Source organism: Canis lupus, chromosome 8 (assembly GCF_011100685.1).
Source record: "Canis lupus familiaris isolate Mischka breed German Shepherd chromosome 8, alternate assembly UU_Cfam_GSD_1.0, whole genome shotgun sequence".
Lineage (NCBI taxonomy): Eukaryota > Metazoa > Chordata > Mammalia > Carnivora > Canidae > Canis > Canis lupus.
The window spans coordinates 62,197,091-62,223,838 of NC_049229.1; the positions used below are offsets into that span (position 1 = coordinate 62,197,091).

Here is a 26,748-nt window from a genome sequence, read left to right on the forward strand (position 1 = left end):
ACTGTAGGGGTCTCAGAGAAGGGTAGTCACCACCCTAGCCCTGAGAGTGAAACCTGAAGCCTAGTGTGATAGTATGTCCTCTATGGGAAGATGAAGAATGAGCTGGTGGTCTGAGGGGAAGAAATGAAAGTGGAAAGCTTAATGACACAGACACTAACACATAACTATATTAAATACAGTTGGGTTGTATTCAGGGAATAATACGAAAATCTATAAATTATTTCTCTACTTCAGATTGAATCCCAATATTTCATTTTTTAAAAAGGTTTTACTTATGTATTTAGTTGAGAGAGTAGGGAGAGGGGCAGAGAGAGAGGCAGAGAATCTCAAACAGACTCTGTGCTGAGAAAGGGGCCTGATGTGGGGATTGAGCTCATGACCCTGAGATCATGACCTGAGCCAAATCAAGAAGAGCTGAGTGCTTAACCGACTGAGCCACCCAGGTGCCCCCACCACCCAATATTTCATTTTTGTACCTACACAACTGTTTAAAACCTATGGCATCCAACTAAAACTCTCTTTGCTCTCTTGCTGAGGAACTGTTGACACGTTAACAGAACACAGAAGTCTCTCCTGTGAGGAGGGATCTAGCTGACTTAGTTGCACAGCATTTCTGATTAATTTGTATTTCTGTATTAAAACTCAGCATCTCTAATCCGTGTCTGATTTTCGTTTATTTTTGCTGTTTCCCAGGGCCAAAGTCTGTCAAATGATCAGCCGCATGTACCCATAACCACAGGAGTCACTAAGTGATTCCTTTCATTGGTGTCTTACCAGGACCTTGCCTAATGTCCAGTATGGAGAAGGTGCTCAACAAATACTGATGGAGTGAATAAGCAAATGCATGAATGGTTCCATGGAGAGAGGAGAACATGATCACCAAATCTCTCTATGCAGCCATGCTTTACATGCCAAGGATCCCTTGGCCATCTGTTGAAGCCCACAGACTCCTCCTCAGAATAATGCTTTTAAATACGTAGTATGACAGCGGAAACTATAATCACATTGGAATACAGACACAAGAAGTAATTACACTGAAATACAGTGACATCAAAACAGAAAAAGAAACCATGACATCATCACAAAACGGTTCTACAGCATGTGCTGGGCTTGTCAAGTCACAGACCTCTCTGTAGAAAGATCTGGCTGGGCTAGTTCCCTGGTGACACCAGCACCTGAGAGCATCTGCAGAGTTTTTGTTCTCAGTTTCACAGAGAGGAATCCTCCAAACTCCTGTCTAGGAAGTCATGTCCTCAGAGTGAAGAAGCAGAAAGAGGCCACGGGAGTTCCATGGCTCACTGTGCCATTTTGCACCTGAACCACCAGTTTCCTTGTTTTGTCCTCACCTTCAGTCCACTGCCCTGAATCCAGTCTTTCTATTCAACCCTCTGTCTTCCCTGAAGGTAAGGAAAGCACGGTTGCCTAGGTGAACCAAATATGTGGCAGATCTGAGGGGGGCTGTTTCTTATACAGACTTTTGACCATATAACCTATGCTCCTACTTTGAAGAACACCTGGTGCTGCCAGTTCCTGAAGTACAAATTAGCTTGCTTTGAGGTTTCTCATGTTACTAGCTTAGGATTCAACTGTGACAAGGGATGCTATATTGGTTACCACTAATATTCCTGCTGTCTATCCTCCAAAATGTGGTTCCTATTTTCTTCATTCTCTTTTGAGTACATGCCTATTTTACTCCCTTACTTTTGTGTAGGGGGTTTAATGAGGAAGCAACAGGAAACATATTTAATCTGTCACATTTTACTGAAGTTGCCATGAAAAGTTCTACAAAGGAGAAAAAGTTTTAAAAATCAGACTTTGAAGTAAATTCCTCAAAAATTCATCTCTTTTACGATTTTTCTGTCACAGATAATCAGTATAATTATAACCAGAACTTTATGAAGGCAGATACCATTTCCATCTTCTTCATCATCGCATTAGCCAGTACCTAGTATGGCAGAGGCTGTCAATAAATATTTATTGAATAAGTGAACTGAATGAATATGGATATGATAAAAAATGGGATCTTTAGTTGTATAATTTCAGCACTTATGGAATTCACCTAGGACTGCTTTGGCAATACTGCAAAAAGCAAACAATCAGAAACAGACACACCTCATGTGGAACTCAAGAATGATGTGTTTTACAATCACAGAGTCCTTCACTACAAAAATTATTGGTATTCTATACCAATAATTTCTTAGATAAGAATGAGTTGGCATTCAAATTTACCTTGTATTTTGCATAGCCAGTAGTATAAAAACATAATTTTTATCACAACTGCTATGTAAGTATTTAACTAGAACTAGTAGATGTACATTTTTAAAAGTCATTAAATGTACCTGTAACAGTAAACAAATACTAACAATACTTAAAATCCAAAGTCTTCCATGTTTAAAATCTGCACATTACCTATTACACTTTAATTCATATAAACAAAAAAGCAAGGTTATTAAAAAAGTAGTTCTAGTAGATCCTTGTCATTTTTATCAAGTGAATTCAAAGGACCATCAGAACATACTACTTTGTAAATACAATTGAAACTCTATCCTTTGTTTTGTAATTTTCTATTGGTTACCAACTAAGCCATAATCCTCCTCAAGGGTCCAAAGGATTATTTAAAATTTTCAGTTATATTTTATAGGGAAAGTTAAATGCATAGTTTTGCTTTAAACTAGAGAATTCTGATATAGCCATCAAAGGTTTACTGTAATTCCAACAAGATGATAATTTTAAGTTAAAAATCTTTACAGTCATTCATGTCAAGATGTTCCTCTAGGCAAACTTGTACAAAAATCCATAATCCATATGGTACTACCCTGATAAATGCTTACTCTATAACTAATTTTTTTTATCATTGTTTACATTCTGTTACTAACTTCAAATTAAAATATAATACTTACTTCTTCAGCCACAAACTCCTTACTCAGACCAAAATCTGTCAGCACCACGTGGCCATTAGAATCAAGGAGAATGTTCTCAAGCTTAATGTCACGGTATATAATTCCCAACTGTAAAAACAAACAAATATGCATTTTCAAATAATAATTTCTAAAAAATGAATTAGGAAAGTCTCTATCTACCTTAAAAACAAACCAAAAAATGGATTTTCCTGCTCAGGATGCTGCAAGGGCTCTTAGTCACTGGCTAGGGCCAATGTGAATTCCTCCATCTCAGGGTTCATCTGCTGGGCTCTAGGGACAATGTGAATTCCTCCATCTCAGGGTTCATCTGCTGGGCTCCCTGGACCTCTCCTATCACGTCTTTCTTCTCTGTGTAATGAAGATCTACTCCCACTAGACCAGCTTCCACGGGGTCTCTCTGTGGACTACTGTTAACTCTGTTTTTCCTGTTCTATCTTCTGGATGTATCACTGCAGATGATCTTTTTCAGGTACTGCTAGCCAATTCATGTCCATCACATCCTAAAGGATTCAGAGAGCTTTCTAACTAGATCCACACTAGTCATGTATTTGTTTTTATTCCTTCACTTATCTAAAAATACATTTTACTCACCTAAAAATAACTGATATTTTCTAGGTATTTCCTGCTTGTCTCAATATAACCATACCCTAACTCTGTTTTTCAATTTTTATGCATTTTTCTAGTATCTTGTACAGTGCCAAATAGATAATTAATAAAGACTTGTTGAACAATAGGCTCCTAAACACAAAGGGTGAAGATCATAGGTTAATTTTGGTTGATCATTAGTTCTAAATAAGTGAAATAAGTCAATTGGATAGTTCTTATATATCCTTCCCTTTTGTTTGCATGTAAGTTCTATAGTAAAACACTTCAGCTATTTCTCGAGCTAAATAAATCTATACACAAGTCATACAAGAAGTTCTTGATATATGTGCTTTGCACATTTCATGTTATGTCAGCCTGAATTAAATGTTTTTAAACTTAGAAACACTGCTTTCCACAACACTAAGTATATGAAAAAGCAGATTCTTAATAACTTCTTAAAATTGAAACAACAAATTACACAAGGAAAAATGCTAGGCAATTTTCCTCCCAGAACTTCAGTGTTCTATAAGAAAGGATGACATCTGCAATCTATTGAACAGACATCTGACTTGAAGCCTCATAAGCATCTAACAACAAGTGCAACTTCTTTTTTTTTTTTTTTTTTAAAGAAACTCTTTGGAAGCAATTTTAGAAATAAATCATTTATTATCTGCTTTACCTCATCACTTCCAAGTAAACTTCCATTTTTGTCTCTTCCTGGGAAACTCAATGTTAGCAGCTGTATCAAGGTTAATATTACTGGCTTCATGTATCTCTTCATGTATCTCTTTGTACTTATCTTTTTAGGGTAGTAAGATTAAGAAAAACTTAGCTGAAGTCTGATTTGCTATATTATTTTCACTCCATATCCATCACACGTATACCCAGTATTCATCATGTTCTCTACTTCTGTGGTTCTGATCACCCTCTTTTAATAATAACAGATGTTCACAGATTTTCCTTTAATAAACAGAATTAGTGGAATTAAAGCTTTCACACACAAAAAAAATGAGTTTACTAGCTTACCCATCGGAGCTTTGTATTTGTTTTGTTTTTACTCTGGTATTTATGGTGATTTCCACCATCATTTTTATATTATAAAAACTTACAATTAAGATCCCTAAGCATAAAACTCAAAGATCTTTTCAGCCCATTCCTGGGCTTAATTTGGTTCACTTATGAAGATGTCCTAACTACTTTATACCCCACAGAGATACTCACAGGCAAAAGCTGACCACGACCTGACAACTACCAAAAGGGATGGGTGTCTGTCCCCTCACAGCAGGCCTTGGTCAGCTCCCTTCTGGTTCCTCTGTCCCTTTTCTCCATCACCCAGCCCCGCCCCCCACGCCCACCAGGCCTCTTCTCTTTCCCTCCTGTTTGTATACATTTCCACCCACTTCCCTTCAGATTCCTCCTCTGACTCCCAGCCCCCGCCTGCCCAGTCCTGGCTCTGCTCTGGACTAGATCTCCCCTGTTCCTGACCCCTTCCTTCCGTGCTCGTATCTTCTCGCCATCTTTTCTTACAGCCCCTCCTGTCCATGGCCTCCATCTTGCCATTCCAGTCTCTCTGCCCCTTTAAAAACCTCCTCCCCATTCCTTGCCTTTTCCCTTCATCTCTCTCTACCCTGTCTCTGCTCCATAATCACCACTTTAGTCTCTGTTCATTTCTAATCCAGTGCAGGATCTGAATTCTCAACAATGAACAGGGGCTCCATGACATACTTGTCTCATCCTAACATAGAGACTCGGTTGTGCTGGTCTCCAAAGTACGTGGTCTCACATACTTTGATGAAAATTACTTGAGTGCATTCTATTTCTAAGGGAATACACACACGCCTTGTCACAGAGTGACTGCTTTTGTCATAACGTGTCATAACGCTTCCTTATTAAAAGTTCAAAAAACTTTGTTCAAAATTTCCTGGATCAAGATTAATAGTACGTGAAAGACTATATATATTTTTAAGTTCAAACTGATTTTAACAGAGTTCAAACAGCATCACAGACATGAATTCCACTTAGTTTTTAGCAACTGAGCTCCTGCTACATGAGGCAGTAGAGGAGAAGGAGGGAGAGGGCGCAAGGGAGCACCTAGAGGACAAAGCAATCACCAAGGCAAACCAGAGTGGGAGAGTGGGGTAGCTGGGAGCTGGCAGGCACTTCTGTCAAGGAACTCATATTCTCCAACCTAATCAAGAAACATGCCCTGCAGACACAGAGGCAGAGTCTGCAGTGCAGTAAATCACAATTAAGGAAACATATATTATGACTTGTAGTTTCATTTTAAAAGTTATCATAAAAGTGAAAAGCTTTTATTCTAATGATACTTTGTAATAAGCATTAGGATTTTTCATGAACAAAACCAAAAAAACTGCCAGGTTCTATCTTTTTCATCTGTATCACAGGAACTACAAAAAAATTAGGAGATTTTTAAAAAGGGAACTACAGAATTGAGAAAATTGGCAACAGCGTGTAAGTATGCTTTCACAATCTCCACGAAGACAGTGATGTTTAAAACATTAGCTCTTTTAGCTCATTACCTCAATTAACAGATTTTTCAAAAAAAGAACTCCCAAAGATTGAGCATCTTACCTTGTGGAGATGTTCGAGGGCAAGCACGATCTCTCCAACATAGATCCGCACCTCGTGCTCTGTGAAACGCTCTCTTTGAGAAAGATGAGTAAAAAGTTCTCCACCATTTATATAATCTAAAAATGAAATATATTTTTTCTTTCTTTGACTTGTATTCATAAACTTAAGGTAGTATTCCCTTTTAATCATTTTGGATTAACCAGAAGGCACTGATTTTAATATATTATTTTTGCACAATTGTTTGTGTATAGTATACAGTTTCATCTAGAACATATTACTAAATTTACATAGTAATACACTTGCATAAGATAATGACTACCCTAAGTCGCAATCAAGTGGATTTGCCTAGAGTACTGCCATTAAAACTATTACATGCATCTGCATATATTTAAATGTTTTCCCAAATGTAGTGTATCAGAAACTTCTGCCATCGCTGCATAATACTTAACTTGCTGTGGAGTACCAAAACATTAGCCACTGTAATAACTAAGATAAAAAATGAACAGAATAAAACAAAACACAAAAACCCCAGCTTTTCCTTTCTAATAGCTGCCAGTCACTATTTCTAAGCAGGCCTCATTTTCTAGAATTTTCTATGTACCCTTTCAAAAAATGTCTATTAGGTAGCAGGTACCCTTCATGCAGCCGAAAAGTAAAAGTGGTGCAATGTGGCTGAGTCAAACACCTGAAACTAAAATATTCCCACTTCCCTCTCAATTTGACCTATTTATCCCAAAAGGAATAATGAAATGAAAGACAAAACAGGCTACAGTGAGGAGTGCCTGAGTGGCTCAGTCAGTTGAGTGTTGGATTCTTGGTGAGCTCAGGTCATGAACTCAAAGTCGAGGGACTGAGCCCTGAGTTGGGCTCCATGCTCAACAGGGAGTCTGCCTGGGATTCTCTCTCTCCCTCTCCTCCTCCCCACTCTCGCTTTTGCGTGGGTGCTCTTTCTCAAATAAATAGATAAGTAAACAAATCTTAAAAAGAAAAAAAAAAAAAAAAACCCAGGCTGCAGTGAGAAATTCCTAAGTGAGCTGAAAAACAGTAATAAAAGCAATAACAGAACTGTGTTCGTAATTAGCTCTGATAAGACATTTATTGATGAACTGATAGTAGTTTCGTCAGAAACTCTGCGACCTTAAAACACACATTTATGTGTAAGAATGCAGACTTTGAAAACAGTCACAGATGTAGTTTAAAGCTTTCCTCCTAAAAACTTGAAAAGCATGTATCCCAAGTATATTCGTTTGTCAAGTTCAGCACAGTTTGAAAAATGAACAAAGCAAAATCTTCATAAACTTGCAAATTTGTTTCATCTTGTCTGTTTAAATTCCAAAAAGCAGATGCAACAGAATGAAAGAACTCTAATAGCTGGTTGCTTTGCAATGTATTTTATGAAGCGCATGCCAGTAAAAAGCACTGCCCTTCTCAGGCTTCTGTATTTTGCTAAGAGGTTTTAATTATATCTTAACACAAAGCTAATTATTAAAAAGGTGTAAAGGAACAAGCATTCCTGCCAACTAACAATGAATTTTTTCTACCTTTAACTAGTTATTTGCTTAAATCTAATGCTGATGTTTATGCATAAGTGGTTTCCACGGTTAGTCATGACACAGAAATAGACACCCACAGGTCAGCTGACCCACTGACAAACTCCTACCCACTCCTGTACGTCCTACACAATTTTCTCATCCTCGATAACCACTCCAGCAATCACCACTCTAGAGGTGATCACTTCCCTGCTGTACTTATTAAAGACTTCAACCACTGCAATTATTCTGCTGTATTGAAAATGTTTATTTGCACAGTGGCTTTCTCTGCTCTACTCTAAGCTTTTTAAAGTCTGAATCGATGTATTCACCTCCACAAACACAGTACCCACATACAGTAAGCACTCAATAGATATATTATTAATTAAATAAAAATTCTTTACAGTGGAATTCATATTAAGTAGACTGAAAGAAAATCACTCTGAAACTCAAAGGCAAGTGTGTTGTAAAAAAGAATCCCAAAAAGAACTCCTCTCTTTAAGGCACCTGGATATTGTCCACAGGACCTGGATTACACAATGGTTTCACTGTGTCCTGCCTTGAGCAAATGAAGTCTCTCAGCCGTAGTTTTTTATCCCTACAATGGGAATAGTAACTAGTGAGGATTGCAGTTGCTTGGAACATAGACAGTGTTTACTTTCCATTTGCTGGGAAGACTGAGAAAAAGTAACTACAAATCTAAGAAAACAAACCTGAACCAACATCAAGTAACCTACTTCCTACTTTTAGAACAAAGAGCCAAAGGTGAAGACCTGGCTTCCAATAAGACAAACATGTTTCATTTGTAGGTATGTGGCTGCACATTTCATGAGGTCAACAGCCACCTCCAGCCAGGGCAGGGGCCCAGGTATTCACAGCTGTAAACCAGATACAGAAGCTACTAAAGGGCTATAACAGCAGGAGCTGTTATAGAGTACCTCCTGATAGGGCAGGTACTCTACATCAGTGGCTGGGATATGACGTCAGTCGGAATGTCTACAAGGTAAGCATTTGGTACTCTCAGTCATTATAATTTTAGTTGTCCTGTTAAGTGTCTAGTGGTATCTCATTATGGTTTTAATTTGTATTTTCTTGACTAATGATATTTAGCATCTTTCCATGGCTTCTTAGACATTTTTGTATCTTCTTTAGTGAAGTGTCAAAGTTGGCTTTTCTTTTTTTTTTGCCTCTTTTGATTTTGTTTTTTATGTGAAATAAAATTCACATGTCATGAAATTCACTCATCTGACATGTAAAAATCAATGGTTTTTAGTATATTCAGAGTTATGGCAACTATCACCACATTGAATTTTAAAACACGCTCACCACTCCACCCTACCAGAAATCCCAATTTATCTGTTTTTTCTTTAGTTGTTTGTGCTTTTGATAGCATATTTAAGAAACCACTGCCAAAAAAAAAAAAAAAAAAAAAAAAAGAAGAAAGAAAGAAAGAAAGAAAGAAAGAAAGAAAGAAAGAAAGAAAGAAAGAAAGAAAGAAGAAACCACTGCCAAACCAAGGTCACAAAGATTTACCTTTGCCTTCCTCTAAGAAAGTTAGAGTTTTAGCTCTTACTTTTCATCTTTGATCAATTTTGAATTAATTCTGTATATCATGTGAGGTATGGGCCCAATTTCATACAAGCCCACATGAAATTGGCTATCTAGTTGTCCCAATACCATTAATTAAAAAGACTGTTCTTTCCTCATTGGCACCCTTGTTGAAAGATCAACTGACTGTAGAAGTTTATTTCTGGACTCTCAGAAGAGATATATATATATATATATATATATATATAAAATATATTATATATAATCTTTATTTTAGTCCCATACTTTGATTATTTTAGCTTTGTAGTAAATTTTAAAATTGGCAAGGGTTCAGTCTTCCAAACTTAACTCTTCCTTTTCAAAATTGTTATATAGCTATTCTAAGGTTCCTTGCCCTTCTCTATGAATTTTAGGATCACTTCGTCAATTTCTACAAAGCAAGAAGCTAGAATTTTGAGAGAGGTTGTGTTGAATCTGTAGATCAGTTTAGGGAGTATTGTCATCTTAATAATATTAAGTCTTCCAACCCGTAAACGTAGGATCTTTTTATTTATTTAGATCTTCTTTCACTTCCTTCAACAACATTTTGTAGTTTTCAGAGTGTCAGTTTTGCATTTTTTTTTAAAGATTTTATTTATTTATTCATGATAGTCACACAGAGAGAGACAGAGAGGCAGAGACACAGGCAGAGGGAGAAGCAGGCTCCACGCAGGGAGCCCGACGTGGAATTCGATCCCGGGTCTCCAGGATCGCGCCCTGGGCCAAAGGCAGGCACCAAACCGCTGCGCCACCCAGGGATCCCAGTTTTGCACTTTTTTAATGCTAAATTTATTCCTAAATATTTTACTTTTTTATTGTAAACGGAATTGTTTTTAAAATTTCCTTTTTTAGATTTTTCACCTGCTGCAGGTGTACAGAATTTGCATGTTGGTCATGCCTCCTGCAACTGTGCTGAACTTGTTCATTCATATGAATAGCTTTGTAGTGGATCCCTTAGGGTTTTCTATTTTAAGGTCATGTCATCTGTAAACACAGGTTTTAGTTTTCCTTTCCAGTGTGAAGGTCTTTTACATTCTTTTCTTGACTAAAATGTTGAATAAAGGGGTGAAAGTGAATAGTCTTACCTCGTTTCTGATTTTAGGGGGAAAGAAAGCCTCTTGATTTTTAGGCTTCTGACTTTCAGGAAGTTCACTATTCCTACTTTTTTGAGTGTTTTTATCACGAAGGAGTGTTTAATTTTGTCAAATGCTTTTTCTATGTCTACCAAGATGTTAATATGGTTTCTGTCCCTTATTCGACTGATAAGGTATTTTGATTGATTTTCAGTTGGCCTTGCATTCCTGGGATGCATTCCCACTTGGCCACGGTATATGGTCCTTTTAATTTGTTGCTGGCTTCAGTTTGAGAGTATTTTGTTGAGGAGTTTTGTGTTTTTATTCTTAAGAGATATTGGTCCATAGTTTTCTTGTTTTATCTTGATATTTTTGTTTGGTTTTGGTACTAAGATAATACTGGCCTCGTAAAATTAGTTGGGAAGTGTTTCTTCCTCTTCTATATTTTAGACATTTGTAAAAACTGGTATTAATTGGTCTTTAAATGTTTCGTAGTATGCACTATGGAAGCCATGTGGGTCTGGGCTTTTCATTGTGGTTAGTTTATTACTACTATTCTTACTACTATTACTAATTTTATTGCTGCTGCTACTAACTACTACTACTACTTTTTCTTCTTCTTCAATCTCCTTACTTGTTATAGGTCTATTCAGAAGTTGTATTTCCTCCACTTGATTCTAATAGTTTGTGCCTTTCTAGGAATTTATTTCATCTTAGCTACCTAATTTGTTGACATGCACTTGTTCATGGTTTTAATTTATGACCCTTTACAACTGTCGCCAGTATTAATGTCCCTTCTTCCATTCCTAACTTTACAAACTTGAGTCTTCTTCCATTTTCGTTGGTCAGTCTAACTAAAGGTTTGTCATTTTCTTTATCTTTTCAATGAATTATCTTTTGGCTTCATTCATTTTATTGTTTGCACACTATTTCATTAATTTCTGGCCTAATCTTTATTATTTTCCTTGTATCTGCTCACTTTGGGGTTAGTTTGCTTTTCTTTTTCCACTGCCTTAGGGTGGAAGACTAAGTTACTGATTGGAGTTCTTTTCAAAATGTTTTCTTCTTAAAAAGAAATAATTTTTTCTTTTTAAATTTAGACAATTAATAGCTATAAATTTCCCACTAAGCACTGGTTTAGGTGCATTTCATAAGATTTGACATGTAGTGCCTTAATTTTCTCTCATCTCAAAGTATTTCTTGATTTCTCTTTGACACATTGGTTATATAAGAGTATGTTGTTAAATTTCACAGTTGTGGTTATCCCAAATTTCTTTCTGTTACTGATTTCTAATTTTATTCCATCGTGATCAGAGAACATACTTTGTATGATTTTAATCTTTTTTAACTTATTGAGTTTTTTTTTTTTTTTTTAATGGCCTAGCATATGATCTATTCTAAAGAATTAGTTCCTAGTGCACTTGAAAAAAATATGTGGGGCAGCCTGGGTGGCTCAGCGGTTTAGTGCACCTTCAGCCCAGGGCATGATCCTGGAGACCTGGGATCGAGTCCCACGTCAGCTCCCTGCATGGAGCCTGCTTCTCCCTCTGCCTGTGACTCTGCCTCTCTCTCTGCTGTGTATTCTCATGAATAAATAAATAAAATCTTTAACAACAACAACAAAAAGAAAAAATATGTGTTCAGCTATGTTGTTTAGAGAGTTCTACTATATCTAGGTGGTTTATTTTCTATTTCCTTGATGCTCTTTTGCTCAATCTTATACATTATTGAAAGTGGAGTATTATTGCTGACTTGTCTATTTCTCTCTTCATTCCTTCAGTTTTGCTTCATAGATTTGGGGTGTATGTTGTTAAGTACATAGTTGTTTATAATTGCGTCTTCATGATGAATTGGTGCTTTTATCATTGTGAAGTATCCCTTTTTAATCTCTAGTAACATTGTTTGTTTTAAAGTCTATTTTGTCTGATATTAGTAAGCCACTCCTACTTTCTTGTGGTTGCTGTTTGTGTGATTTCTCTCTTTCCATCCTTCTTTAATCTCTTCGTATCTTTGAATCTACACTGTACCTCCTATAAACAGCATAATACTGAATTTTTCCCCCATGTGACAATCTCTACATTTTGATTATATGGTCTTGTATATTTACATTTAATGTTATTATTGGTATAGCTGGGTTTCTGCCTACTGTTTTACTTTTTTGTTTTATATATATATATTTATATAGTTTTTTTTCGCTATTCCTTCTTTAGAACCTTCTGTTTCACTAAATGAATATTTTCTAGTGTGATATTTTAATTCCTTCAATGAATTTCATTTTTTATTTTTTATTTTTTAGTGGTTGCTCTGTGGCTTATTATTATGCACATTAACATTAAAAACACCTTCAGATTTATATCAATTTAATTGCAGTGATACATATAAACATTACTCCTATACAGCTCATTCTTTCTTTCTCCTTTCTTTAAGATTTTATTTATGTATTCATGAGAGACATACAGAGAGAGGCAGACACACAGGCAGAGGGAGAAGCAGGCTCCCTGCAGGGAGCCCAATATGGGACTCGATCCCAGGACCCAGGGATCACGCCCTGAGGCGAAGGCAGATGCTCAACCACTGAGCCACCCAAGTGTCCCTCTTCCTTCTTTTAATGCTATTATTGTCATAGACTGTACAACTACATGTTACAAAGCCAACAATATGTATTACTATTTTATACATTTTATGTCTTTCAAAGAAACTAAGAAGAGAACAAGTACATATTTATAACTAGCACATTAGCTTTCTTATTTATATTTTTGGTTCTCTTCTTTTTCTTGTGGACTCAACTTATCTGATTCTAATTCCCTATCCCCACCAAAGGCTTGTTTTTATTTTATTCTTATTTATTATTATTTTTAAAATATTTTATTTATTCATGAGAGACACATAGAGAGAGAGACAGAGACATAGGCAGAGAGAGAAGCAGCTTCATGCAGGGAGCCCGATGTAGGACTCGATCCTGGGTCTCCAAGATCATGCCCTGGGCGTGAAGGCAGGCGCTAAACTGCTGAGCCACCCAGGGATCCCCCTCTTCTTCATTAAATAACTTGTATATTCTAATAAGAACTGTTTTATCTACAAGAAATCTCTGATGCTTCTCCTTAGAGGGCACAACCTTGGGCATTCATACAATGGTTTGGCAGGGCTCTTTTTTACTCTCTTTTCTTGATCTGTTAAGCTGTCTGCCTCTGTTGGTATCACACCCAGTTGTTAGGCTCCACTAATTGCTGGCTGGTTAGTCTATTATTTTCAATAATGCCCTGGGGCATAAAATACTTCACAGTCTGATTCAGTAAATTCAGTCTCCTTTGTAGGGCTATTTTTTGAGGTCAGTGTTTGAGATTTGATCTGACCTCAAGAATGTTCTTCATAATTGACTATTTTCCTTGTACTCTCTGGTACTCCAACAGTTTACTTTGTTGTTCTAATGCAGCTACCAACCCTCCTCTTATGAGCTCACCACCAAAATCTCCATTTTTCCCCCTCAAAAGCATCCTTAGGCTTGAACTTCCCACATACTCTGCTTCAAGTAGTCAGTTATTTTGATAGGAACTTCAGAGCTCTGTGCTTATGAACTACCTCTCCCTCTAGGGAAAACTCTGATCCTCTGCTCTGGAGCTGGCAGGGTGGGGGTGGGGGTGGGGGGTGTAAGGTTAGTGACCCACTTCTCTCAGAGTGACACTCCTGCTTTACTAACAAGGTGCTGCTTGAAGGCACTAGTCTCTGGTCTTCTCAGCTTGCAGAACCTTCACTCTACAAATGAGGTGGGGTAAGGGCATCAGAGCTCTGTATTCTCAACCTTCCAAGCCTGGAATAAAGCTTCTGGCCTATAAGTAGGGCCCAGGTGTTAGAAGGGAGCTCTCAACCTCTCAGCCACATGTGCTAGGAATTTAGCCTCTGTAACACGGAGCCAGATGAATGAGAAATGCTGGTGTCCTGCAACCTTCTGATGAGATATTGTATTCCTTAACTGGAAGCTGAGGGGAGAGACGGTCCCAATTTCTGGGCCACACCCACCCAATGGAGCTTCTGTCATACAGTGTGGGGGAGGACAGAAGGTCATGGCCCAAGTGTTACCCACTTTTGCTGTTCTTACTGAATTTAGATTTTCTTGAATAAATGTTTCTTAAACTGCCCACAGGCCAACCTCCAGAGATTTTAATTTTTTTTTTATAACTTTTACTAGTTATGTTTTGTTTCCTTGGAAAGCAGGTCCATGTAGCTCCTCACACTGCCATTCTAGGAGCAAGCTCTTGTTTTCTTTTTAAATTATTGTTTATAGGCATTCTTGTATATTTTGGAATCAAGTTCTTTGCCAAGTACACGAATGGCAAATATTACCTCTGAGTGTGTGGTTTGCCTTTAATTTTCTTAAAAGTGTCTCTTGATGTGTAGAAAATGTTTAATTTTTATTAGTTCAGCTTTCTCCTCCTTCTCCCCCTCCTTCTCCTCCTCTTTCTCATCCTGCTTCCATCCTCCTCCTTCTTTTGGTTAGTGTTTTGAGAAGTCTTCACCTACCCTAGTTAAAGATATTCTCCTATGATTTCTTGTTAATGCTTTATAGGCTTAAGTTCTATGTTTAGGGTCTATCTGTTTCAAACTAATATTTGTGTATAGAGCAAAGTAAGGGTTGAGATTCACTTTTTTTCCCATACAGATACCCAGTTATTCTAACATGATCACTACTTCTTTCCCCACTGAATTGCTTTGTCAAAAATCAAAGGGCTATGTAAGTGTGGGCCTATCTCTGGAGTCCCTTTTCTATTTCACCGATCTATATGTTTCATGCCATACTGCCTTGATTACTATGACTTTATAGTCAGTTTTAAACCAGATCATTTAAGCCTTATATATTTGTTATTCTTTAAAGAGTAGATGGACTATCCTAGTTCCTTTGTTTTTGCATAAGAATTTGAATCAGGGATCCCTGGGTGGCGCAGCGGTTTGGCGCCTGCCTTTGGCCCAGGGCGCGATCCTGGAGACCCGGGATCGAATCCCACATTGGGCTCCCGGTGCATGGAGCCTGCTTCTCCCTCTGCCTGTGTCTCTGACTCTCTCTCTCTCTGTGACTATCATAAATAAATAAATAAATAAATAAATAAATAAATAAATAAATAAATAAATAAATAGAATTTGAATCAGTTTGTCAATCTCTACCAAACAAAGCCTGCTTGGATTTGATTTGGACAATTTTGCAGGTACAGTTCAACTTAAGGAGAACTGACATGCTAACAATACTGAGTGCTCCTGCCCATGAATATGGTGTATCTCTCTATTAATTAGGTTTTCTTTCATTTCTCTCATCAATGTATAATTTACAGAGTAAACTTATTTCCAAATATCTCATGTTTAAAGAAATTATATTGTAAAGGATATTCTAAAATTTCATTTTCCAGTTGTTTGATGCTAGAATATAGAACTATAATTGTTTTTGTCATTTTGAAACAATTATAAATTTAAAGAAATGTTTCAAATATAGTATATAAAACTTTTTTTCATGAACCATCTAAAAGTAATTTGTCAACTTGATATCCAATCACTCATATGCATACTTGCATTTATATTTCATGCCACAACCTAATCATTTAAAAAGTTAGGACTTTAACCTAAATATACTGTTACCATCTAATCCTCAATCCTAATTTCAAGTTTCCTTAGTTGTTCCCAAAATAGTATAGCAAAAGGTTCCAGTTCTGAATCAAATGTTAACTTCAGTTATCTTTTTTCTTCAGTTTGGAATAATTTCTCAGTCTTCCTTTGACTTTCATAACCTTGACACTTTTGAAGATTATAAGCTTCATATGTTGTACACTGTCCCACAATCTGAGTTTGTCTGATGTACTGGCATGCATCATTGGGAGGCGTGCATCATTGGGAGGAAATAATGGAAGGGACACTGTTCTTGGTGCATCATCTCAGGTGGGGCATTATTTCAATTCATCCTAATATTAATGATTTTCATTTTGATCATTTGATTAAGGCAGTGTCTCCTTGGCTTCTCTACCATGAAGTTATCTATTTCACCTTTGTAATTAGTAAGTAATTTTGGAGAGGTGCTTTGAAACCATGTAACTGTTGCAACCCACACAATTCAATTTATTTATTTATATCTGAGGGACTTGTGGGTTTATTTTATTCAATGAGTTAAAATTCAGTACCATCATTTAGTTTTGATTCTTGGAGTGTGGTTCTTATTCTTATGGCACAGGTTTTCTAGAATTTTGATGAAACCTTTGTGGAGTTTACCAAGTTCCTGTACCTTGGGAGAATTTACTGTCTCCCTTGAGGTTGGAGCTGCTGAAATCTTTATCCAGCTCTTTAAGCTTTTTAGCTCTTTGGGCCACTAGGATTCTTGCCCCATGCAATCAATGCTGAGAAAGCAGTCCACACACAAAGATTTCTGAATCACCTCTCCCATGGTTCCTTTCTTGGCAGGGGGCCTCTCCTCCACAATTTGCAGCCACTTTGTTGGCCCCAAACTCCAACTTTAGCCTTTGGCCTTGTAAGACTGCCTCTTCTGGACTTAATTTTGACCTCTTATTTTATATATCCTTGAAAAATATTTTTGGTATTTAAGAACACAGGTCTTGAGTGTCAGAAAATCCAAAAATCCTAGCTATACTATTCATCAATTATGTGACTTTGAGCAAGTTGCTTAATCTTTTTGAATCTAAAACCATATTGGTAAATAATATATTTTCCTACAGTTTGTTCATTTCATTCATCAGACTCTGAGACCTTACCATACAATCTTAGATACTGCACACATATACTGAAGTAGACAATGATCTCCATCCTAATGAAGGCTGCATTCCAGTGGGAAAAGTCAAGTGGATACTATGAATATTTTGGAAGATGATGATTACTATGGAAAAAATAACACAGATAAAGGCAGATAGGAAATGCTAGGATAGAGCTGAGGACTGCATTTTAATAAAGGTGGTCAGTGTATGCCTCACCAAGATGACTTTTGAGCAAAGAATTTAAGAAAGTGGAGACATGAACTAAGCAGTTATCTGGGGGTAAGACTGTTCCTGGCAGAAGTAACAAGTGCAAAGGCTCTTGGGCAGGAGAGGGCCTGGTGTACCTAAGGATCAGAAAGGAAGCTAACATGGCTAAAATGCACTGAATGAAGAAAAAGTAGGAGGAGGAACATGGTCACAGAAGTAACTGAGTTTGCAGGGTGGGGCAGCTCGTACAAGGTCTTGTAGACCTTCACTGCAGCTGCTCAACATACTGTGATCTAAGTGAACTGTGGCCTCTGGAATTGAGCCATCCATTGGAAGGATCTCATCTTTTCCTCTGAATAAAAAATGAATTTACAGGATTCTGAGTAGAAGAGTCGTATGATAAGACCTGCACTTTACTAGAATCAATAGCTCTGGCTGCTGTGCTGGGAAGAGCAAGGCTGGAAATATGGAGATCACCTGCAATAAAGCAAGGTGAGCAATGATGGTGGTGAGGAGGAAGGTGACAGCAGTGGTGGGGGTATGGATCCAGCTCTATCTGGGCATCTGAAGAGATGGGGTTGGTGTTCCTTGAGACAGGGAAGGCTGTTGGAAGAAGAGGTTTGGAGAGAATGAGAGCATGACCCAGAGTTCGCTTCTGGATATGAGGAATGCACAGTGTCTGACAAATAGTGAAAGCTCAATAAATGGTAGTTATCATTATCATGACCATCACCCTCAACTGTATTTTCTGCAACTGTTGAGAGATACAAAAGAACCCTTCTGGAACCCTTTGAGGGAGAGGAAGACAAATTTCTTAGGACTGGTTTAGAGCATGAAGAGGAGATTCCACAAACCATCCTGAAAATGCTTCATGTAAATTCCTTGAAATTATGTACAATTGTTTTCAAGCATATGTTAAGAATCTGGGCATTCTCCCAAGAAGAGAGGGGCCACAGCTTTGATCAGATTCTCCAGGGTGTTGTATGCAAAAAAGAAAAAAAAATTGTAAGGAACATCACCCCTAGAAACAACATGATAAATTTGAATAGAAAAGTTCCTATCAAGTTTATTTACAAACAAACCAATGAGTACTGGCTGCCAGCACATGGGAAACAGCTGAGAGTGGTATCCCACAGCTGGCCAGCATCATGTATGTTAAAATTACAGCATGCACACCTAGTTCTGGCTTCTCCAGGGCACTGAGCTCACTTCTCACTGACTTTTCTCCTTGTGTGTCATAACTGCCTTAGGGCTTATTTGCATTTAGAATTGGACTGGCAGGGTTCAGAGTAAAGAGTTTTCATTTTCAACAAGATCTCGGACTATTGAGGATGTGCTGGGACTGCGTTTCTGGTGTCCCTACACCCATGTGTTTATCAAGAGATCTAGCAACTCTTTTAGGGTAAGGTTGGGGCTGGCTTGTCCTAAGGAAAAACAATTTAGCCAGGCCGCAAGACAACAATAAAAGAAAATTTAAAAAAGACCATAGGGATATTGCTAAATATGAGATGAATTACAAAATTCATACGCTCTTGAATGAGAACACCAGACTCAAGAATGCAGGCAGATTCTGGGACCATTACAATGGCACGGAGATGGCCACTGCAAAAACCCACATCCTTACAGACGTCTGAAAGGAAGATTCTTCTTCTCAGCTTTATAATTCAAGGAAACCTGACCTCCCACCCCATCTTTTCTTATTGAGCAATAAATTAATTTCTTCACATAAGAGACTTGCTAAAAAAGCTCAGACTGAATAAAGCCCCTGAGTGAAGACCATCTACTACTAGAATTATTTCAGGTCCAATCTGCCTGGTGGGCTCTTGGTCCACGCCAACTTGTCTACCCTGAGTAATAACTTTTCTGTAAAAATTACGGATTCATTAGATTTCTGGAAATTAGATTTCTTAAGGCTCTGCCACTTTCTCTGTAAGCATGAAGTTTGGATTTTGGGTCTTTTTTTTTTTTTTAAGACAACGCTATTTTTATTCTCTTTAATGATAGGGAAACTGTCAGATATAGTATGAGAACATTCTGATTTTACTGATATTCCTGAGTCTTTTTGCCTCTCTGGACATATGATACAAATGGACCAAGTGGCATTGATTCAATGAACATTCCTGGCTCTTGCTGTTTGTATGGACACAACATCTCAGTAACCTGTAAATCGAAGCAGGAAAGGGCTGTTGGTAGGTAGGAAGGAATTCAGTGACATAAAACAGTGTTCTGTTTTATGCTCTCCTTTAAAATTTGTATCTTAACACAGCTTTTGAGATCAGGCAAAGAAGTAATAACAACCACAGAGACTGGATACCTTCTAAGTGCCTGTTCCACTTAGATATGACAGTGAATCTGACTTTCATAAACAGTGCTCTTAGGTACTATTCTAATAGCATAATCCCCGGGGAAAACAGGTACTCTCTAGATAACAGTGAAGCTAAACAAACTATCCAGAGTTGCATATCCTGTGAGTGGGAGAATAGGAATTATGAACATGGGCAGTCTGACTCCAAAGAGTGATTTTTAAAAATGTATTAGAGTTGTCCTTTACCCCCTCCAAATATGGTTTTACTGTCACTTACTAGGAGCAGCGTCATCATGCAGTTGGTTTGCTAATTACTGTCCAAAAAACTGCATTAAGCTCTATAATATGTGTAAATGGCTTAGAGCCAATAATTCTATATATTTGGTCATATAACTTTGCTAGTTTACATGCTTTTTCACAGTTAAGTTTTAGAGGTTCACCTGAATTTCACAATACTCAAAAGTAGACATTCTAGGGGGCTATACTGAGGGGATTTTTTTTTAAGATTTTATTTATTTGAGAGAGAGAGAGAATGAGCGCGGGGGGGGAGGGGGGGGAGATGGAGAGGGAGAAGCAGACTCCCTGTTGAGTAAGGAGCCCAATGCAGGGCTCGATCCCAGGGTCCTGAGATCATGACCTGAGCGCAAAGCAGACACTTAACCTGAGCCCCTGAGGTTGGTTGGTTTGTTTTTTTTAATAGGCACAGTAAATAATGAGTTTCAATCTTTTCTGATAATGTGCCAAGCTAAAATTATCACTGATACATTTATGGCACATAATTTAAGAGAGTTAATTTCTATCTTACAGGAATGAACCCTGGGCTGTTTTTTTTTTTCTTTTCTTTTAAAGGGGGGGGGGGGTACTTAGCCATGCCCACAGAAATATCCCCAACTGTGGAAGGCACCTTAAGTTTTCCTAAAACGCCATCACCTTAGCCCACCTGCCTGTTAAAGCAAAGGAATCTGAATTTGGCAACACAGAAGTGGTACCATCTAGGTTCCTGCCAGAGATCAGAACCTCAAATTGTCTGGTGTCCAAATCTCATCAAATACTCAGTTGTGAGAAATAATACATACCAAGGCCATGCATGTAATCCATATATCTTTCTGGATATGCTAGAATGGCTTTAGACAAAGAGCAGAAGAGAGCTATAAAATTCAGTAACGCTATTTTGCTGTTATACTCGGACCGTGTTCTACAGGCTTACATTATATGAGACAGTGACATGAAATCTGGCATTCTCTTTAGTCAAGGAAGGCTGGTGAGAACTGTCAGTACATCTGGGCCCTATTTAAAAAATTTTTTCCTAGCTCATAATGCCTTACCTCTGGATTGTGTTTATTTTTAAACTTATCTTGATAAAATTTCACACTTACAAAAATATTTGCAAGAACTGTACAAGGAATCTCCGTAACTATTATGCAGATTCACCAACTGTTTACATTTTGTTTCATTTGCTTTTGTATTCTATCTCTCATGTTTTCATATATGTGCATACTCCTCGTGAGAATAAGTTGGAGACATGACACTCCTACCCCTAAATCCTTCAGTGTGCATATCCTAAGGAAAAAAAAAAAAAAACCTTTCCTAGAACCACAGTATAATTATAAAGATCAGAAACTTTAGGATAAAAACACCATTATCTAGGGGGGCCCGGAGTGCTGAGTCAGTAGACCATGCGACTCTTGATCTCTGGGTTGTGAGTTTGAGCTCTTGATCTCTGGGTTGTGAGTTTGAGCCCATGTTGGGTGTGGAGATTGCTTAAAAATAAAATCTTTTCTTTTTAAAAATCAACTATTATCTAGTTTACACTCTTTCAAATTTTGTCATTTGTCCCACTAATGCTCTCTCTAGCTACTTTTATTTCCAGTCCGGCATTTGGTTTATGACCATACAATGCACTGGAGATACGGTCTTTAGTCTGGACCTTCGGTCTTTCTTTCTTTCTTGATCTTATATCGATGAAAAGAATAGTTCGGTTATTGTGTGGACTTCAACCCTCAATTTCATTTGTTTTCTCATGATCAGGTGCAGGTTATGCACTCTTGGAAGGAATATCAATGAAATAATGTTACTTGTCTTAGAAAATATCAATAAGCATGTGAAGCTAGTTTTCCCAATACTGATGTTAGTTTAGATCATATCATTAGTATGGTGTTTGCCAGGTTTCTCCATAGTAAAGTTACTCTGTTTCCTTTTGCAATTAACTGGTAAATTGTGGGGAGATGAATTGAGACTATGTAGAAATATCCTATTCCCATCAAACTACTGCCTACTCATCTACAATCCAATGATGATTTTCTAATTCCACCATACCTTCTCTATATCAGCTGGACTAGGTTTGCCTGGTCAGGTATAAATTAGTAGGACAGATTCACAGAATTAAATTGCTAATACTTACATATTAAATTTTCATAATTGCTGACAGTATTTTATAAGTATTTTCCTCAAAAAAGCTTATAGCCACTTATATTCTCCACCAACAATAAATGAATGCCTTAAAAAAAACAAGTTCTCACCAACTCTTGATATTATCATTATGTTTAAATTTTTACCAATCTGATAAGCATTTCCAAGATAAAAAATTTTTCAGGTGCAAAATAAAGAAGAGGGAAAGAAAATCTGAGAGTGTGCAGCAGCTGGACTTGATATATATATTTCATGGCCCACACAATGGAATCCCTTAAATGATGCCTGTATAGACTCCTGGTTCCTAGAGCAAATGAAAAGAAGCTTCTTAAAAAAAGAAAAAAGAGCTTCTTATATGAAAATAATTATATGTCAAGGGGTCAATGTAAAAAATATATAAAGAACTTATACAACTCAATACCAAAAACAGTTGGATTAAAAAACAGAGAACATGAATAAATGTTTTTCCAAAGAAGGTAACCAGGGGGTCAACTGACACATGAAAAAGTGCTCAACATCACTAATCTTCAACGAAATACACATCAAAACCATAATGAGATTATCACCTTACGCCTGTCAGAATGGCTAGACTCAAAAAGACAAAAGATAATCATTGTTGGTGAGGATGTGGAGAAAGATGAACTCTTGTGCACTGCTGGTGGGAATGCAAACCAGCGTAGCTACTGCGGAAAACAGTGTGGAGGTGCCTCAAAAAATTAAAAATAAAACTACCATACAATCCAGTAATTCCACTCCTGGGTATTTACCCAAAGAAAATGTAAACACAAATTCGAAAAGATATATGCACCCCTACATTTATTGCACCATTCCTTACAAGAGCCAATATATGGAAGCAACTGAAGTATTCACTGACAGACAAATGGATGAGGAAGATGTAGTATATTTATATAACGGAATACCACTCAGCCATAAGAAATGATATCTTCCTATTTACGACAACAAGGATGGACCTAGAGGATATTACAGCAAATGAAATAAGTCAGACTGAGAAAAAGAAGTACTACCAGATTTCACACATATGTGAATCTAAAAAACAAAACAAATGAATAAACAAGAAGCAGAATCAGACTTTTAAATATAGAGAACAAACTGACGGCTGCCAGAGGGAAGGGAGGGGAGAGATGGGCAAAATGGGTCAATAAGGTTTCAGTTACGAAATGAGTAAGACATGACGACAAAAAGCACAGCACAAAAAAAAAAAAAAAAAAAGCACAGCACATCAAAAAAGCACAGCATAGTCAATGTTATTGTAAGAGCGCTGCATGGTTAACAGATGGGAGCTAGCTATACTTGTGGTGAGGTAGCAAAACATATAGAAAAGTTGAATCACTATGTTGAACACCTGAAACTAATGCAACTATATGCAAATTTTAAAAAATTATTTTAAAAAGCAGAGATTTATACAAAAAATCACAATAAAGCCAACCTAAGATTAAAAAATGATTCTATCTCAATTCTTTTATATTTGCTAAATGGATCTTTTTATGTTTAATGGCTCAATTCTATATCCATAAAATGTGAATATAAATAATTCCAACTCCCATGTAAGATTATCATATGGATTCAATGAGCTATGGAGAGTTAAACTTAGCCAGAGGTACAGTAAGCACTTATTGCATGGTGATTATTAACTACTGTTATTATTTACACAGATCAATTACAACTTATAGGACTGAAAAACAACACCAAGTTTAATTGTAATGATTTAAACATAAAATTAAAATTTATGGTGCCTGGACATCTATTTTCTCAATGTAAGCATAATTTCAAGGCTTATAAATGCTTAACATATATTATCATAAAGTACTATTAGGGTATAATTTGTTTTAGTCAGTATTAAGCTAAAGAGAAATTTATAGAATTGATATTTTAGTGCAATCAAGTTTTAAAGATGCAGATATATGTGATTTTTATTCAAGTGCAATTAACTTGCTTTTAAAGATTTTTATGTGATAGTAGTTGGGAGTGCCAGATGAGCATTCTGATGCTGTGTCTCTAGAAGCATAAAAATAACTCAGAAATCACAGAAATAATGTGAAAATTCAAAATCACAAAATGTCTCCCATTTTAAAACACACTACCATCTACCCTAAATCTTGCATGTCCCATCGTTTCTTTCTTCTTTCTTCCTTCAAAGACTTCTTTGGAGTGTCTATGTGGATATCTGACTCTCCTTACTTACCCTCTGTTCACTTCCTATTGCTGCTTTAACAAATTACTATAGATCTAATGGCTTAAGACAAATTTATGACTTCATGCTATAGATCAGAAGTCTGACATGCATGTCATTGGGCTAAAATCAAGGTGTCGGTAGTGCTGCGTCTATTCTGGAAGTTTTGGGGAAAGTCTTGTTTCCTGGTCTTTTCCAACTTCAAGAGGCCGCCTACACTCTGTGGCTCGTGGTCCCCTCCGTCCTCAAAGGCAGCAATGACAATCCAGTCACTTCTCACACTGTGACTCTAACCTCTTCTGCAATCATATCTCCATTCTTCTGCCTTCCTCTTCCACTTTTAAACCCCCTTGTAATTTCACTGGGCCCACTCAGATAATCCAGGAAAATCTCCCTATTTTCAGGTTAGCTGACCAACAATTTTAATTCCACCTGCAATTTTAATTCTCATCTGTCATGTAACCCAATGTATTCACAGGTTCTGAGGATTAAGATGTTAGCATTTTGGGGTGGCCACCCTTCTGCCTACTGCAGGCTCTCTTCACTCCTTCACACACTACAGAACAACTTCTACCTTCATGATACCACCACAGACTGAGGTTAAAAACAACCTTGTGTCATTAGTCAATGGATGCTTTTTAGTTCTGGCATTATTTGGCTTTTCAGCTGCACTTTGCAAACCAAGAGAAAGATTTCAAGGAAAGCAAAATGAGACTGGGGAACCATTCCTGCGGGCCTCGCTGAAATGGACCTTCAAATAGCTGAAATAATACCCCCAAATGGCTGTATTAACACCACTTAATTTGGGCTAGTCTGTTACGCAGAAAAGGCTAATGGAAACATCAGTAAGTTGCAGATCATGCTTGTAACCAAGGGACTTGCTCAAAGTCACTCCAAGATTTAAAAGCCCCACATGATTTGACCTCACAACCATGCTGCACAGGACTCTTCCCACTGGGTTCACACTGACCTTCTGTAGCCCTCTTACTGCTGTGTCCTGTCTTCAGACTATACACAGGCTGGTGGAGCCCTGTGCCTGGAATGTTCTTCCCTATCCCTTCTGTTCCTCATCTACTTTCTATTCTTCCTCGTAAATTACACTTAAGATGTCACTTTTCTGGGAAGGTCTTGCCTGACAACCCCAACTAGACCTACGTGTTTTCATTATGTGCTTTCATCAGTGCCTTCTACATTTCCTTCCAACTACTTATTTCAATTAATTACTTAATTGTGTACTAACTTATTTAATGTCTTTCCCCCTTTTAGATTACAAGGCTCTGAGGTCAAGAATCTTGTCTAGGTGGTTTGCTACTATTTCCAAGCACCGGGCACACAGTAAGCAGGCACAATTTTTAGCATGAATGAAGAGTTTTAGAACTGACAATATCTTGAAGGAGTTCACCTCTTGTACTATCGGGGCCAATATCCCAGAGTCCTCCAGGAAACCCATAGAGTGAACCTGAAAAATTTGAACCCACAGAACATCTCTCATATGAGCCATCACGTATTCTTCAACTTTCAAGTCCTGTAAGGGCACCTGTGCTTCTAAAGTGGCTCGGTATTAGGCCCGTGGACTATGGAGGAAAAGGCTTCACCCAGAAGTTTAGGTGAAGTTTATGTCTAGAGATAACACGTTATGGTCCTAAAGACTCCCACCAAATGTGAAATAATTCTAATACTGTAGTGCATTATGTCCTTGTAGAAAATGACTAAAAATTGCAATGTTGGGATCCCTGGATGGCTCAGCGGTTTAGCGCCTACCTTTGGCCCAGGGTGCAATCCTGGAGTCCTGGGATCGAGTCCCGCATCGGGCTCCTGGCATGGAGCCTGCTTCTCCCTCCTCCTGTGTCTCTGCCTCTCTCTCTCTATGTCTATCATGAATGAATGAATGAATAAATAAATAAATAAATAAATCTTTAAAAAAAATTGCAATGTTGAATTCTAGTTTCCTTTTTTTAAAAAAAATCTTTTTCTCTGAGCACCTGGGTGGCTCAGTTGGTTAAGTATCCGACTCTTAGTTTCAACTCAGGTCATGATCTCAGGGTTGTGAGATCGAGCCTCAAGTCGGGCTCTGCACTGGGTGTGGAGCCTACTTGGAATTGTTTCTCCCCCTCTTCTTCTGCACTCCCCCCTCCCACATGCTTGTTTTCTCTCTCTCCAAAATAAAAAATAAAATAAAAAATCTTTTTCTCTATTTTTTAATTTAAATTCAATTAGCCAACATATACTAAATCATTAGTTTCAGATGCAGTTTTCAATGATTCATCAGTTTCATATAACACCCAGTTTTTCTCTATTTTACTAACATGATGTTCCTTTAGGTCAATTTTATTTTTCATATGAGGGATGCAATTTATGTCTTATTTCAATGACATTTAATTTACACAAATATTTACTAATATCAGGTAGATTTTTTATTTTGTTGTTGTAAGGTTACCCCATCTTCAATCATATTTCCTTTTTGGATTTAAAATAACACACTGTATGTTATGTGTGTCTGTGTGTGTGTGTGTGTGTGTGTGTACAGGAAAGTGGGTGGAGATGGAAGAGAAATTTAGCCTTTAAGCAAGTAAATTTATTTTTCAAAGCAATGAATTAATCTTAAG

General features: G+C 37.4%; 1 protein-coding gene across 3 annotated transcripts in view; it reads right to left on the reverse strand.

Annotated features, from left to right (window-relative positions):
- The window catches only part of RPS6KA5 (ribosomal protein S6 kinase A5), a 170,355-nt gene that overhangs the window by 61,899 nt on the left and 81,708 nt on the right, over nucleotides 1-26,748 (reverse strand). For 2 of the 3 annotated variants that reach the window (XM_038545557.1, XM_038545556.1), the window contains 2 exons: nucleotides 6,099-6,214; nucleotides 2,901-3,008 (listed from right to left, as the gene is read on the reverse strand). In XM_038545557.1, the coding sequence (XP_038401485.1) occupies nucleotides 2,901-3,008; nucleotides 6,099-6,214 (224 nt within the window). Of the gene's footprint in view, nucleotides 1-2,900; nucleotides 3,009-6,098; nucleotides 6,215-26,748 lie in introns of those variants that run through there. The other variant, XM_038545558.1, reaches the window with a different exon arrangement.